This window comes from Balaenoptera borealis (assembly GCF_965194805.1).
Source record: "Balaenoptera borealis genome assembly, chromosome: 14".
NCBI lineage: Eukaryota > Metazoa > Chordata > Mammalia > Artiodactyla > Balaenopteridae > Balaenoptera > Balaenoptera borealis.
The window spans coordinates 44,875,139-44,887,755 of NC_138875.1; the positions used below are offsets into that span (position 1 = coordinate 44,875,139).

A 12,617-nucleotide genomic window follows, 5' to 3' on the forward strand; every position below is an offset into this window, starting at 1 on the left:
AAGCCTGAGTTAAGCCATCCACTTTTCTTCACTCAACATTCACTCTAATCCAGTTTCTGCTCCCCATACCCCAGGTCCAGGTTGAATTGTCTGCATTTAAGAATGAGGAGGGTCAACCAAAGCAAGATCTGAGTTCTGAAGGGAGTTGTTTTGTGGCATCCCTTTAAAGGAAGACATAAAAATAATAGGCATTTACTGGGAGACAAACTCACTGCAGGGGCTGATGGCTGTCACCAAGGTCATGGTACATTTTGGTCACCCTGTTAGGCTGGAAACCTTACCTTCTCTTTACTTCAACTTCTCTCTGAGTCTTCATAGAATGTCAGTTTTTTTTTGCCTGAGAGACCATTCCAAATTACCAAACAAATAATAAATGAGTTAAATCATCCAGTTAATAAGTCTGCCCTGACCTCGTCCAGCACCTTATCCAGCACTATTTCTACCCGAAGAAGAGATCCTGAGTCCCCCAGTACTTCCTTCCTGCCTGGGAGGATGCAGAAAAAGTATCAGCTAGAAAAACAATGTAGAATACTGATAAAAATGCATGTGCAATCTCTTTTTTACATCATATTTCTTAACAGTTATTAACTGCAGAGAGTAGTTCAGCTTTTGCTAAATGGTTAAGGAAGTATTCATAAATTTGTTGCAAAGCAGGTTTATTATAACAACGTTTGACTGTTAAAGTTTTAGTATATACTGTTTAAAAATTATAATACATTAAGTCAAAAGACAGTTTTTAAAAAGTTTTTCTGTTGAAAACAATTTTTATTTTTAGTGAAAAAATACAGATACATTTTTGCTTTGAATTTCGTTTACATGGCAAATCAATTTTAGGTCCTTCTAGACAAGATTGATCTATTTTTATTTTAAAACTCCTTTAATTTCAATTTTTCCCTTATTAGTCTTTACTACTATGGCATAGCTTCCTCTGCAGTTTGACAACGAAGCAAAATTCCCATTTCATAAGTTGGATTTTAAGAGGCAATGTTAAAATACTTTGAGGATCCTGAAAACACATTTGAACTTGGAACAAGGGTTATTCTGATTATAATTTAATTCTCATGCATAAACAAGAGTCACAAGTCAACTCTGTGTGTTCTAGATCCCAGAGCAAGACCCCTCTGTTGAGAAGAGGCCCTAGTGGTAATAGCAAGGTGACTTCCTCAGGACCTGGCAGGCTGCTCCAAAGGGTCTAGCTCCCCTCACTTCAAGATGGGCACCCTGCAAGCCTTGTTGCCACAGCTGCCTAGTCTTGGAAGAACAGATTGTCTGTGCTTCTCGGGCTGTCTTAGCACGTGCCTTCCTGGTGGTCATGGCACCAGGGAGAGGGAAGAATGCTAGATGTAAGGATATCTAGGGGGTTTCTTCCCCCCCACCCCCAGGAACCCTCAGGACTGTACCCTTCTGGGTTAAAAAACAAACACTTCATTACTTTGCATTCCGTCTAAAAAACAAATATAGGTTTTGAATATGGCAAAAACCAGAAAGGAGTATTTTATATACAATTAGAGATAACAGAGCATAGAGCCAGACAATGACCTTGTAAAGACTCAGTTAAGGACAAAAATGTTGATAAGAGGTAGGGTGCTCTCTATGGGCTAAAGGCTGAAGACCTTGAATGATCAGAAATGATTTGAAGAACTGCGTTGCCATCAGGATAATACCCCTGAAATGACATATTCTAAGCCGTCGCTTACCTAACATTGTTATGCTCAAGAATTAAATTGCGGTAGCAGCTTAATTTAAAAGGAGTTGGGCTTAATAAAACAGAGTTACTGATAATTCCTTTCTGTATCCTTTTTTGACCAGAAACACTGTGTATAATACACATTCACAAATTTCACTATGTGTTATTCTAGTCAGAGGCCTCTTTTGCTTATGAGAAAAGCCATGTTTTGTATTCCCGTGAAGTCTGTAGACACGGTTAACATGATAAACAACACTGTAAGTGATATGTAAGTTACAGCTAACTACTGACATTTAAAAAATAAAGAGTAATTTTCAAAGACTATTAACACAGGATTACTGTTACTGAGAAGTGTGTAGGGAGGAGCTTAATGTAAAATATTTTCTTTAGGTAGATCCTTTCAAGGTGATTTAAAAAAACACAAAATATTTATACCATACTAAACTTTCCTAAGTTTTCTATGATACTTCTATTTCAAAATTGTCTTATTGTGAGAATATAAGGAATATAGATGCAGCGAGTTTAATGCATAAACCAATACCATTAGCTTGAGCAAAAGATGTACCCAGGGTCTCCCAGCACCAAGAAGATAGCAAAAATTCAATTGCAACTACTTCCTTTTTTTCCAAGCAGCTCAAAATGCTTTAGCAAAGACCTTATGACATATCATTATTAATGATATAAGAAAAGGTGAAAGATTCAACAACTGGGGCTCTTGACTCCAAGCACTTAATCCACTAAAACACATGGCATTTGCAGTTTAAAAATTATTAGGAAAATTTCCCACTGAATATGATCTCAAGATTTTTTGTAAAACATTAAGATTTACTAGGCCTTGAATAGTATTTGAGAAGTAAGAGTGACAACACATCCAGTTTGGGGATATAAACTAGACGATTTAGACTGTAATCATGATCAGTTTATGAGAGTAGCAAATAAGTGCCAAATCAGACCAATACTGTGAGATTTGCTATGCTATTTTGAATAATTTGGTTCACATATCCATATGTGGCCAGTATATAATTCCAGTTCATTCTGGTCACATCAGAAGGGAACAAGGATCTTCTGTACAGATTTTACTACCTGACCCTTATAGCTCTGCCAGACCATGTAGGTTGCCAGGAACACTGGAACTGGGACAAATCACTCTTTCCCTCACTATTACATTTTGTGTGAGAAGTGGATCAAAGACTGCAGTGGAAGACTGCACTTGGGAACCAGAAGCTGAGCAAGTCTCCGTTACCAAATAGCCACCATGCTGCAAAGGGTCACGGATGGAAATGGCTGGCTGGAGGACAGAGCCAGAAGCAGACAAAACAGACGCTCCCTGGCTGCCTGACAAAGTCTGGTACCTAACAGATTCTGACTGCTGGACTTGTACGGATTGGCCACGGGATTCAATCCCAGAACCGCTCTCTTTGGTGGGTGGCTGAGAGTTTTTGGCTTCTTCATCCATCCCAAGGCTTATCTCTGCAAGTTTTTTAAATTTGGGACTGAGTGAGTCCAAGCAGCTGTCATCAAACTCATCAGCAATAAAACTGCAACAACCCAGGGAGCCGATGGGAGAACCAGGGGCACCCATTCCTTCGTTATCATAGATCAGCAAGCAATCGTTTGCTTCCTGGCCATCGTCTTCCTCGGCACAGGCAAATGCTTTCTAAAGGTGGAGAAAAGTGGGAAAAAATGAATCATAAGAGACACCCAGTGGAAGAATGTAATATTATACCATTCTTAGAACTCAAGGTTTGATCAAGAATGCGTGACTTAGGTAATCCATAGAAGTAAGGGCACCCTCTATATCAGCAATCTTGTGAGAGCCTGACCCGTAAATAGGGCCCATGCCACACCCCGGAATATTCCTAGAATCCTCATCCTAAACAAGCCCTTCCTGCCAGTCTCTCCTCACACGCAGTGTCAGCCTTCATCTGCTCTACCAGGCTAGATGCCAGCACTTGCCAGTTCTGATACCGAAACTGTAGGTGAGATCCGTTCTAAAGATGCACCAACCAAGAGGCAAGCAACCTGCCTCCCAAAGTCCTCTCTGTTCTTGCACCCTTGTCCCATTTTGATTCTATGCTTCCTGACACTTCACCTAATCTTGGACCACAGCCCTTGTTCCCCCTTTTATGTTTGGGTCATTAATTCAATGGTTCTTCAACATTTTTGGACATGGACTCCTTGACAATGTGAAGAATACTATCTATAACCCTCTCAGAAAAATGTTTGCAGATGTATTCTGACATACTTCATGGTATTGGAAATAGAAAATAAGCTGCTTTGTATTCCTAAAGAGGATGCTGCTGATCTGAAATGCAAAAGGTTTTGCTTTCTGTTGTTATTCCAGTTGGAGGAATGAGGTGCCATATTCTCTCATCTTATGTCTACCGGCCCCTTCTTCCTTTTGACCAGTAGCCTGATTTTGGCAGCCATCTTAGGTTATCTGTATTATTCTACAAGGAGCCTCTACTTTTTTTTTCTTGTATTTCACCAAGCTGCAAACAAACGAACTGTAAAACTGAAGTAGAGTCAAGTAGAAAGATCTCTAATGTAAACAAGATAACAAAGCCACAAAGTTTTCCACCAAATTACCTGAGAAAAGTAGGAGTCTAGGAAGTTCATGTTTATTGCCCCTTCACCATAGTCCCTGTTGGTGTCTTCCATGGAATGCCTTGTTCTCATCGTTCCGGACCGTCCTGTGGAATCGTTGCTAAGTCCAGCGGCTGCTCCGAATTCTGCAGCGGCTCCAGATGCTGAAGCTGCTCTAGGGTTGGTGGCCACTTCCATTCTCAAAGCTCCTTCCACCACCGTCCCTCCAGCGTATGTATTTGTACGAACTTCTAAAAACAGGAGAAAATTCGATAACATCTCATGCTGTGATTTGTTTTGTTTTGTTTTGTTTTGTTTCCTGGTCTTTGATATCCGTGAGCAGTTGCCAAGTAAAGCAAGTGTGTGGGAGAAAATACAATTTTATGACTCGAGGTGATAAGAACATCCCGCAGTCTGTTATGTGAGAGTAACAGAGGAGGTGAGGACGTAACAGAGGATATTAGCAGATGAAATAGCTCTGAAAACATGCTAATTGAAAAAATATACAAAGGAAATAGATTTTCAGTGACAACGGCCAGAAATGGAAAAGTAAAAACAGAATATTCAGCACACAGCAATGGAAAGCTTCTAATGCAATGCTTGTTTGTTTTCAGGAAAAAAGAAATTGTAATTAAGCTGTCATATTGGCTCAATATGGAAACCAAAGAGGAAACATACATAATGTAATCATGCAAATTAGCAGGTGTTAATTTGGTGTCTCGGTGCTTAACGAAAATTTCATAAGCTGTGACTATTTTGCCTGTTACTTTTACATTTTCATGGAAAGCTATTTTTTCTAGAAAATTCTGAATATAGTTTTTGCTATGTAATTATAATGGGAGAAGCAGGTAAGGATTAAGGATTAAGGTAGCTGATAAAGACAGTTACATTTTTGGGGGAGATCTTATGCGGATTTTTCAGGCTGGACATTTAAAAACAATCTATTGCTAAGCATGGAATTAAGAAAAAATTGAATATTAGGCATTAGGTCTTATGGTTCTAGTTTACACCTTAGTTGTAGCATTGAGATAAGATGAATAAAATAGTCATCTGGTAAACCAAAGAAATAAATAATTTCACCTATATGACAAATAAGCGATCCTTGTCCCATAATGATTAAATATAAGAATTGGTAATTGAACTCAAATCAGGATCCTGTTAGTTCTGGGGAAGGAAGAAGGGCAACAAGACCTAGGATGTGCACACATGAGGCTTTAACTGCAAATATTACTAATGTTGATAGGCAAAGTTGGGTGGTGAGTACATAGTGTTTGTTATATTTTCCTTTACATTTTTCTATATGTGTGAAATCTTTGCTTATTAAAAAATTAATAATTTAACCCCCTGAGAGCTCTACTTCAGTTTATTAAAGTTTGGAAAAGTATAACAAATCTTCAGCTAGTAAAAAATGGTGACATCAGTGGACAAATGAACTTATTGAAGCCAGAGCTAGGTCACAGAATTGACTGATATACTAACAGTAAACCATTTCATTGAAACCCTATTTCAGGGGTAACATCTCTCAGTATGTGCACAAATATGCAAATTATTAAGAAAAGAATTTAGAACATTTCTTATTTTTCAATATTTCTTATTTAACCCATTATTGCTTTCAAAAATAAATTTTATGTTCACTTACCAGAATTTTCTGTGACATCAACTCCATTGGCAGTTATAGGTGGCACATAGATATTTGTGATTTCCTACAAACCATATGCAAAAAATAAATACATTTAAAAATTATCCAGATTTCACCAGTATAAGTAAGATATGCAAATGGAGACATTACAAGAATTCCAAATTCTTCCAGGAGTAACCATTTTTATGATTTGACATCTGAAGAGCTAAGATCCTAAAAGGCTCCATTCATTTTAGTACTGACTCTCATGAGTCCTTGAGGGTCAGGAGTATCATTTTTATACCCCATTACCTCTTTTTCTATATGAATATAAATCGAATTTTGTTCTGTATGATTGAAATAAATGTTTTACGAAGTGTATCCTCACCTTGTCTTCAGGTTGGGCTCCTTCAATTCCCCACGGACGAATTGTTCCTTCTGAACCATCAGGCACTGGGTTGAATCCACCGGTCACTCCCCTGAAAGGACCGGTCCCACAGTAACAGGTCAGCAGCAGAAGGAGGGCCACTAGTATATAGGAAAACAAAATATCAGCACATTTGAATCACTTGGAAACAATTTGACATGGCAATTGTCAGAAACATTACAAAGAAAATACAGTATTTTTTAACGCTTATGGATAATCTAATAGAAAGCAAAATTAGTTTCTACAAAATAAAATTTGGTAAATTAAGCATACTAAAATTTCGCATGATTATGAAACTGAAGGAGACAGATCAGATTATTCTTGAGACAAGTATATTGTTTTCTTAAAATAGGCACTGTTTGATGAATGATAAAGGTGGCCATTCAGCTCCTCAATCATTTTCCGTCATATATATTTTTTTATTATTGCATTTATTTGTACATGTTGAGGCTATGTGTATGGTGTCAAGTGAATACACACCTGAAGAGTCAAGATTTTAGGTGGGCATTATAGTGATTTGGTAATCTGGTCTCTAATGATCTCTTAGAGAATAGCCATTAACTTGCAAACTCCCTCAGCAACTAGAGTGATGATCTAATATCATTGCACTCTTAATTGTGACTTAGGAATTCTTAGCTTGGAGGGGCCTTCCTGCCTGGGTAACAACCATTCTTTCTGTGCTTATCAGTCACATCTTAGCAATAAAGATTAACATCATTCTCAGGCTAATGGGCCAAGAGAGAAAGGAGGCACTTCTCAGTCTAGGTAGTCAGTGACCACACCTCCACCTTTGGCCTGCTGAGGCCGCCTGAATCCTAATGTTTGAATTCTGTTCACTTACTGGCAGCTTAGTGAGAGATTTAAGAGTATATAACCTCTGGAGTCAGACCTCTAGGGTTTGAGTTTTGGTTCCACCATACACCAGCTGGACAAATTATGTCATCTTTTCTTGCCTCCATTAACTGATCCAAAGAATGGGAGAATATATAGTATCTACCTCATAGATTGCTGTGAGGATTAAATGAGATAATATAGATAAAGGATGGTACTGAGTGCCATGAGGACTTGCCAGTATTGTTTGGATGGGCTACATCAGTTGTACAAATTAGGTCAGTTTTATATATTTTATATATACATAAATGAAAAAAATTAGGCCAAGTATATAAAATAAAAAGTTGGACATAATACATTTTCTCAAAATTTAACATAATGTTCATATAAGTGATACTTCTAAAGGTTTTCTTTACTTATTGCCATTCTTAATTCTATGACTTTGTTAAATGTGTGGGAAGGGTTGAATATTATAAATGGACAAATTAGTTTTGAAAAGTGATGAATATATATCTGTATGGTCAGTATTTTTAGGTGGCCATAATAGTCTTTTAGAAATCTTGTTTATCATTGTGTGTGCAATATGTATTATGTTTTTACATATGCATCCAGAGAAAGTTCTGTCCTGCCCAAAATTCAAGATACGACATTTTGCAAATGGTGATATTTCACATGAAGCAAATGTGATTGTGGGAATAATGGAGTATATTACCTCTGACTGTCATCCTGAGCCACAGCTACTATACAGCCATCCTGTACAGTAGCCTAGAGGATATATGCATACCTCAAAATTCAACATTTCAAAATCAGACTTATCATTGCCACCCTACTTATCTGTGCTTCCTCTGATATTTTCAATTTCATTTAATGGTTTCAGTAGCAGCCAAATTCAGTGGTGCATCTGGACTTCTGTTCCACTCTTCCCATCCATTTGTCTCCAGATCCTCTCCATGTACCCGCATCGTGCCTTGCACATCAATTCTTTCCTTTCCAGTCTTATGCCATGGCTCAAAACCTGGCCTCCATCATCCCTTGTGAACTATTACAATAACCTCCTAACTGTTCTTTCCTTTTTAAGTTACAGTACACACTGTGCCAATGTTATCTTTCTAAAATACAAATATGATCGTGTTAGTCTTTTATTCAAATACTCTCAGCAACTCTCCTTTCCATGTGTGTGTAAGCTCTTTCAAACTAGTCCCAAAGCATTCTCCAGTTTCAACTCCTTCACTCTCCACAATTTCCCCTTGCTTTAGCCTCCCAAGGCTGTGTGCTTCCTAAAACCTGCCAAGCATTTTCTGGCTTTGGCTCATGCTGTTACCCTTTGGAAACACCTTTCCCTCTTTTTGTACTTGCTATATCCTACTCATTTTCCAAGGCTCAAATGGACGATTCCCCTGAGTCTGTGAAACCTCTGCAATATTCCTTAGTGTTCGCTTTTATTTTATATTATATTATTAAATATATTACAGCTCTATCATGGTATATGTTTTCCATAGAGTTAGACATGCATAAATCTACTACTACATGAAAACCAGAATCAAGTTCCCTTTCTTGGAAGGTACCATAAAGACTCATATACAGGTACTTGAAAAATTTTTGGTTTTGAAATTGACTAATCATGACATTGGAAAACTGAAACTCTGAGTGTCAGTTTCAGCTATTAAATGAAATGATGCATGATAACTTTAGAATAGTAAACACTTAAGGGGAAAGAGGAAGGAGAATATATGGCATGTGTAGGAGGCCACTAAATGTATGGATAGCAATTTATTTCTTTTTTTTAAAGAGATCTGAATAAATATGGCAAATATTAATGTCTGTTAAGTCTGAGTGATGGTTATATGTTATATGATTATATGTGTGCAAATATTAATATCTGTTAAGTCTGAGTTGTGGTTATATTTGTGCTTGTCATGGCAATTTTCTGTTCTTCTTTGTGGCTTAAAAATATCTCATAAATTAAAAAAAATTAAATTAAGAGGTTGAATAATCTTTTTAACTCTAAAAGTCTATAGTTCTATAATAAATTAGGGAAGTGACTGTGAATTTATCAAGGATTTCTTTTACTTATACTATAAGAATTTGCCATGAAGTTCTTTTAAATAGAGACTTGTTACATTCAAAATACTAATTGATTCACACGATTTTAAGTGTAACTTTTTGAAACCTACCTATTAAAAAAAAATAAATTTTAGTTTTATTGAAAAATAATACATGTATGTAATTTCCCTCAACGTGTTCAATAAACTTAATATATTAAGTATGAGAGCCTTACAGGAGTATATTTTCAGGTAGAAAGCTATTCTGAGGAAATTCTAGATTAAGCAATAACTTCTCAGAGTCTGTGATATATTTATGTGCATTGTAAAGCTCAAGGCTTATGATATATATTTTCCCTAAATTTATTTGGTCAGGGTTCTATTTTATTTTAGAATTTCATGAGATTTGTATACGGAAAAGACATTTTAGAAAGTGCCACACTCATGGATAAAGTCATTATTTTGACCATGAACATCATGGCCAGTGTGTAGACTATTCATGCTTCATTTTTTTCCTTCTTGAATCTCTCATGTTGTTTTCTATATGTCTAACATATACGACTTGCTTTTCTGTATTATAAATACAGATTGCTGGCAGGTGACGTGTTAGTTTTAAACATTTCTGATTTTTCCTGAAAAATGCCATTTTCCCCCAGCTTTGCCTGTAAAACAACTGCGGAGATGCATTGTGCATGCAGCGGGAAGGCCTCTGCATGTGCTGACACCCGGTGCAAGCGGAACGATGATGCGGCATACTCACACAACAGCAGCAAAAGACCGAGGAGTAGCAGGCCGATGGCAGCAGGCCCCAGCCTAACAGGCCTCTCTTCAGTAGGCAGATTAGGGGTTTCGGTCGGGGTCAAAGATCTACAGGTGCCACTGTTGTCACACTGACAGACTTCCAGAGCCAAGCTCTCCGGGGTCTCGCACCACATGCCCTTGCTGTCCACGATGACCAGGGAGATTCTGTACACACTGGGAGATACCTGCTGTGTGCCTCGTAGCATTGCAGAGGTGGCTGAAGGGAAACAACCAAACAAATCAGCAGTAGGACAAGGCGTATCTTGCTCCTTGCTCTGAAAACTATGGGTTTTTTTTTTCTTTTTGGTGAACAGAACCAGAGTTGCCATAGACATCACTGTCACAAATAGTAGGGTGAGGCTTGAGCAGATATGAGGGCTATCGGAGATCAGTGGGTGTATGGGGTTGTACTGCCTCCTTGTCCTCCTGTCTGCCCCAGATGGGCCCATTATTCTCCCCCATGAAAACTCAGTCCTATCTTGATTTTCCCCCAAAAGAGGAGGGGAGATGGGCATCATTTAAATCCCAGGCCTCCTTCTTCTGGGACTTAACCACTCTTCTGTACGTCTGCACCAACCCCTGGACCCTGGTGTAGACCTCTGAATGTATCCCTTCCGCCTCAGTCCAGGCTTTTGTGCCTGACTTATCAAGACTGAGTTTCTGCTTTGGCTGCTGCTACGTCAGCTGCTCTTGTCGGTCCTCAACCCATGAGCCTAATGCCAGTTGTATGGGACTCCCTGTGGTGAAGGCCTGTTGCTTCTCTGACTCAAGAGCAATGATCGTTCTCCATTCTTCATTGCTATGCTCTCCCTTCTTAAGTGGGCTCCAGCAGCAGCTCTCATAAGCTGTAGGGTTGTATCCCTTGAATCATTCTTGACCCCATCATGCCCCTTGACATTGTGCCCGATCCACCTCGTCCAACCACTGCTACCTTGCCCACCCTCACCCACACAGGCGTGTCTAGTGCCAGGTCCTGTCTCTCTATGATGTTTCTTTTGTAGGCTTTTCGCTGGACATGTGTCTGGTAAACCCATTTGGCTACATGCACAATTTGGAGCTAGATCCCTACACCAGGATCAGTAAGACCCCAGGAAAGAAGGCCACGGAGAACAAGATGCCTTTGGTGACTCTGGCAATGGCAGATCCCTATGACTAGGGTACCACAGAGTAAGCACATTCATGAAAGGAAGCAAGATTAGTTCAGAAAAGAGCTAGAGATAAGTGAGTTCATTTACAAAGGATTTGAAGTGGCCTGCTGGTCATTATAAAATCCTAAAAGGGAGAAGATTCTTATTGTCTAATGGCTTTTTCCGTGAGACTCCTGGAAAACAGAGGAAACGTGAAATTAGCATGATAAAGGTTAGGAGAAAAGGAAGGATGGATTAGCTCTTGCCCATTGGCTAATAGGTTTACAAATTTCAGTCCACCATGCTCTCAAGATTCCTGACTAGTGACCGACTAGTGACAGCTTTGAGCAGGCTGACACCGTCAATGCTTTATGTCTGTTGACAGCCTGCAGACATGAAGGCTGTATTTAGAAACCTAAACAGCTCTGCAATAAAATAGGTGCCTGACTATAATCTTATTTTTATTTTTTGGGGGTGCTGTGAAGGTACAGATAAAAAATTAAAAATATAAAGCTATCCAAAAATTGGAGTCCACATGACAAGCAGAAAATATTAAATAGTGCTAATATTATATTATATCATCCCTTTTCTTTCCTGAAGAGAGAAGAAATTCATGAGGCTAGGACCTCATCTTCATTACAAAGAATTTTAAAAACTACTCTTGGAAAGGAACTGCTCCCAAATGAACTCTCTCTTAACCTTCTGGAAATATAAAGAAGCAGCAACTTTCATTTGTGGAAGCAGCTTTACAAGTACTCACCATCAAGTGTTGTGATCTCCCACACTGGCGGTTCTGTAGTATTCTCCTTCTGCGAAAATGTGTAGGGGCCAGTATATTCACCCTTGCCCCGTAATATAGCTTTGACAACCACGGAAGGTGATGAACTACAGATTATTTCCTTTTCCGGGACAATTATTGGACAATTTTCGTTAAAATAAGGTAGTTGGACATATATGGTGCCTGTAGAAGTTTTACCTGTTATTTCTATAAGAATAACATTTTAGAGTTAGAGAAATATACAGAACAAGTTGTACAAAAAATAACTAAATAAATAAACCTTTAAAATTTCTCTCACATGCAGCCAGATTAGTGTATCTACTCGTGAGAAATTGTATTCGTTATTCCCACAAGTAAAATGATGTCACCCAATTTCCACACCTTGTTGAGAGCAAATTTAAATTTATCAACTTGGCAGATGTCTTGATTAGAAGCATGGCTATTAATTTAATATGCTTGGAACCAAGACCTATAAGATGATAAATTCACTGATTATGAATGAAATCAACATAAAAATAATAGTTTTCTTAAATGTATCCTACTGCACGAGCCCAGACTGTATGAAATATTTTTGCTTCTAAAGCTTGAGCCAAAGTATTTGGAATAAACTATGATTTATTTTTATTACCCAAAATATAAAGTTTATTGAAGAAAAATTTTTTAATGTTGACTATCAAAAACAATAAAATAAAAATCTCTCAGTGGTGGGATTATGAATTA

At 38.1% G+C, this 12,617-nt stretch overlaps 1 protein-coding gene across 1 annotated transcript in view; it reads right to left on the reverse strand.

The window, feature by feature from the left end:
* Positions 1-728: 728 nt before the first annotated feature.
* The window catches only part of DSG3 (desmoglein 3), a 29,421-nt gene continuing 17,532 nt past the window's right edge, over positions 729-12,617 (reverse strand). Inside the window, exons 11-16 of the mRNA XM_082354204.1 lie at positions 11,880-12,104; positions 9,952-10,209; positions 6,280-6,419; positions 5,913-5,976; positions 4,277-4,524; positions 729-3,344 (exon numbers count right to left, since the gene is read on the reverse strand). Of these exons, the coding sequence (XP_082210330.1) occupies positions 2,778-3,344; positions 4,277-4,524; positions 5,913-5,976; positions 6,280-6,419; positions 9,952-10,209; positions 11,880-12,104 (1,502 nt within the window). The 3' untranslated portion in view covers positions 729-2,777. The remainder of the gene's footprint in view (positions 3,345-4,276; positions 4,525-5,912; positions 5,977-6,279; positions 6,420-9,951; positions 10,210-11,879; positions 12,105-12,617) is intronic.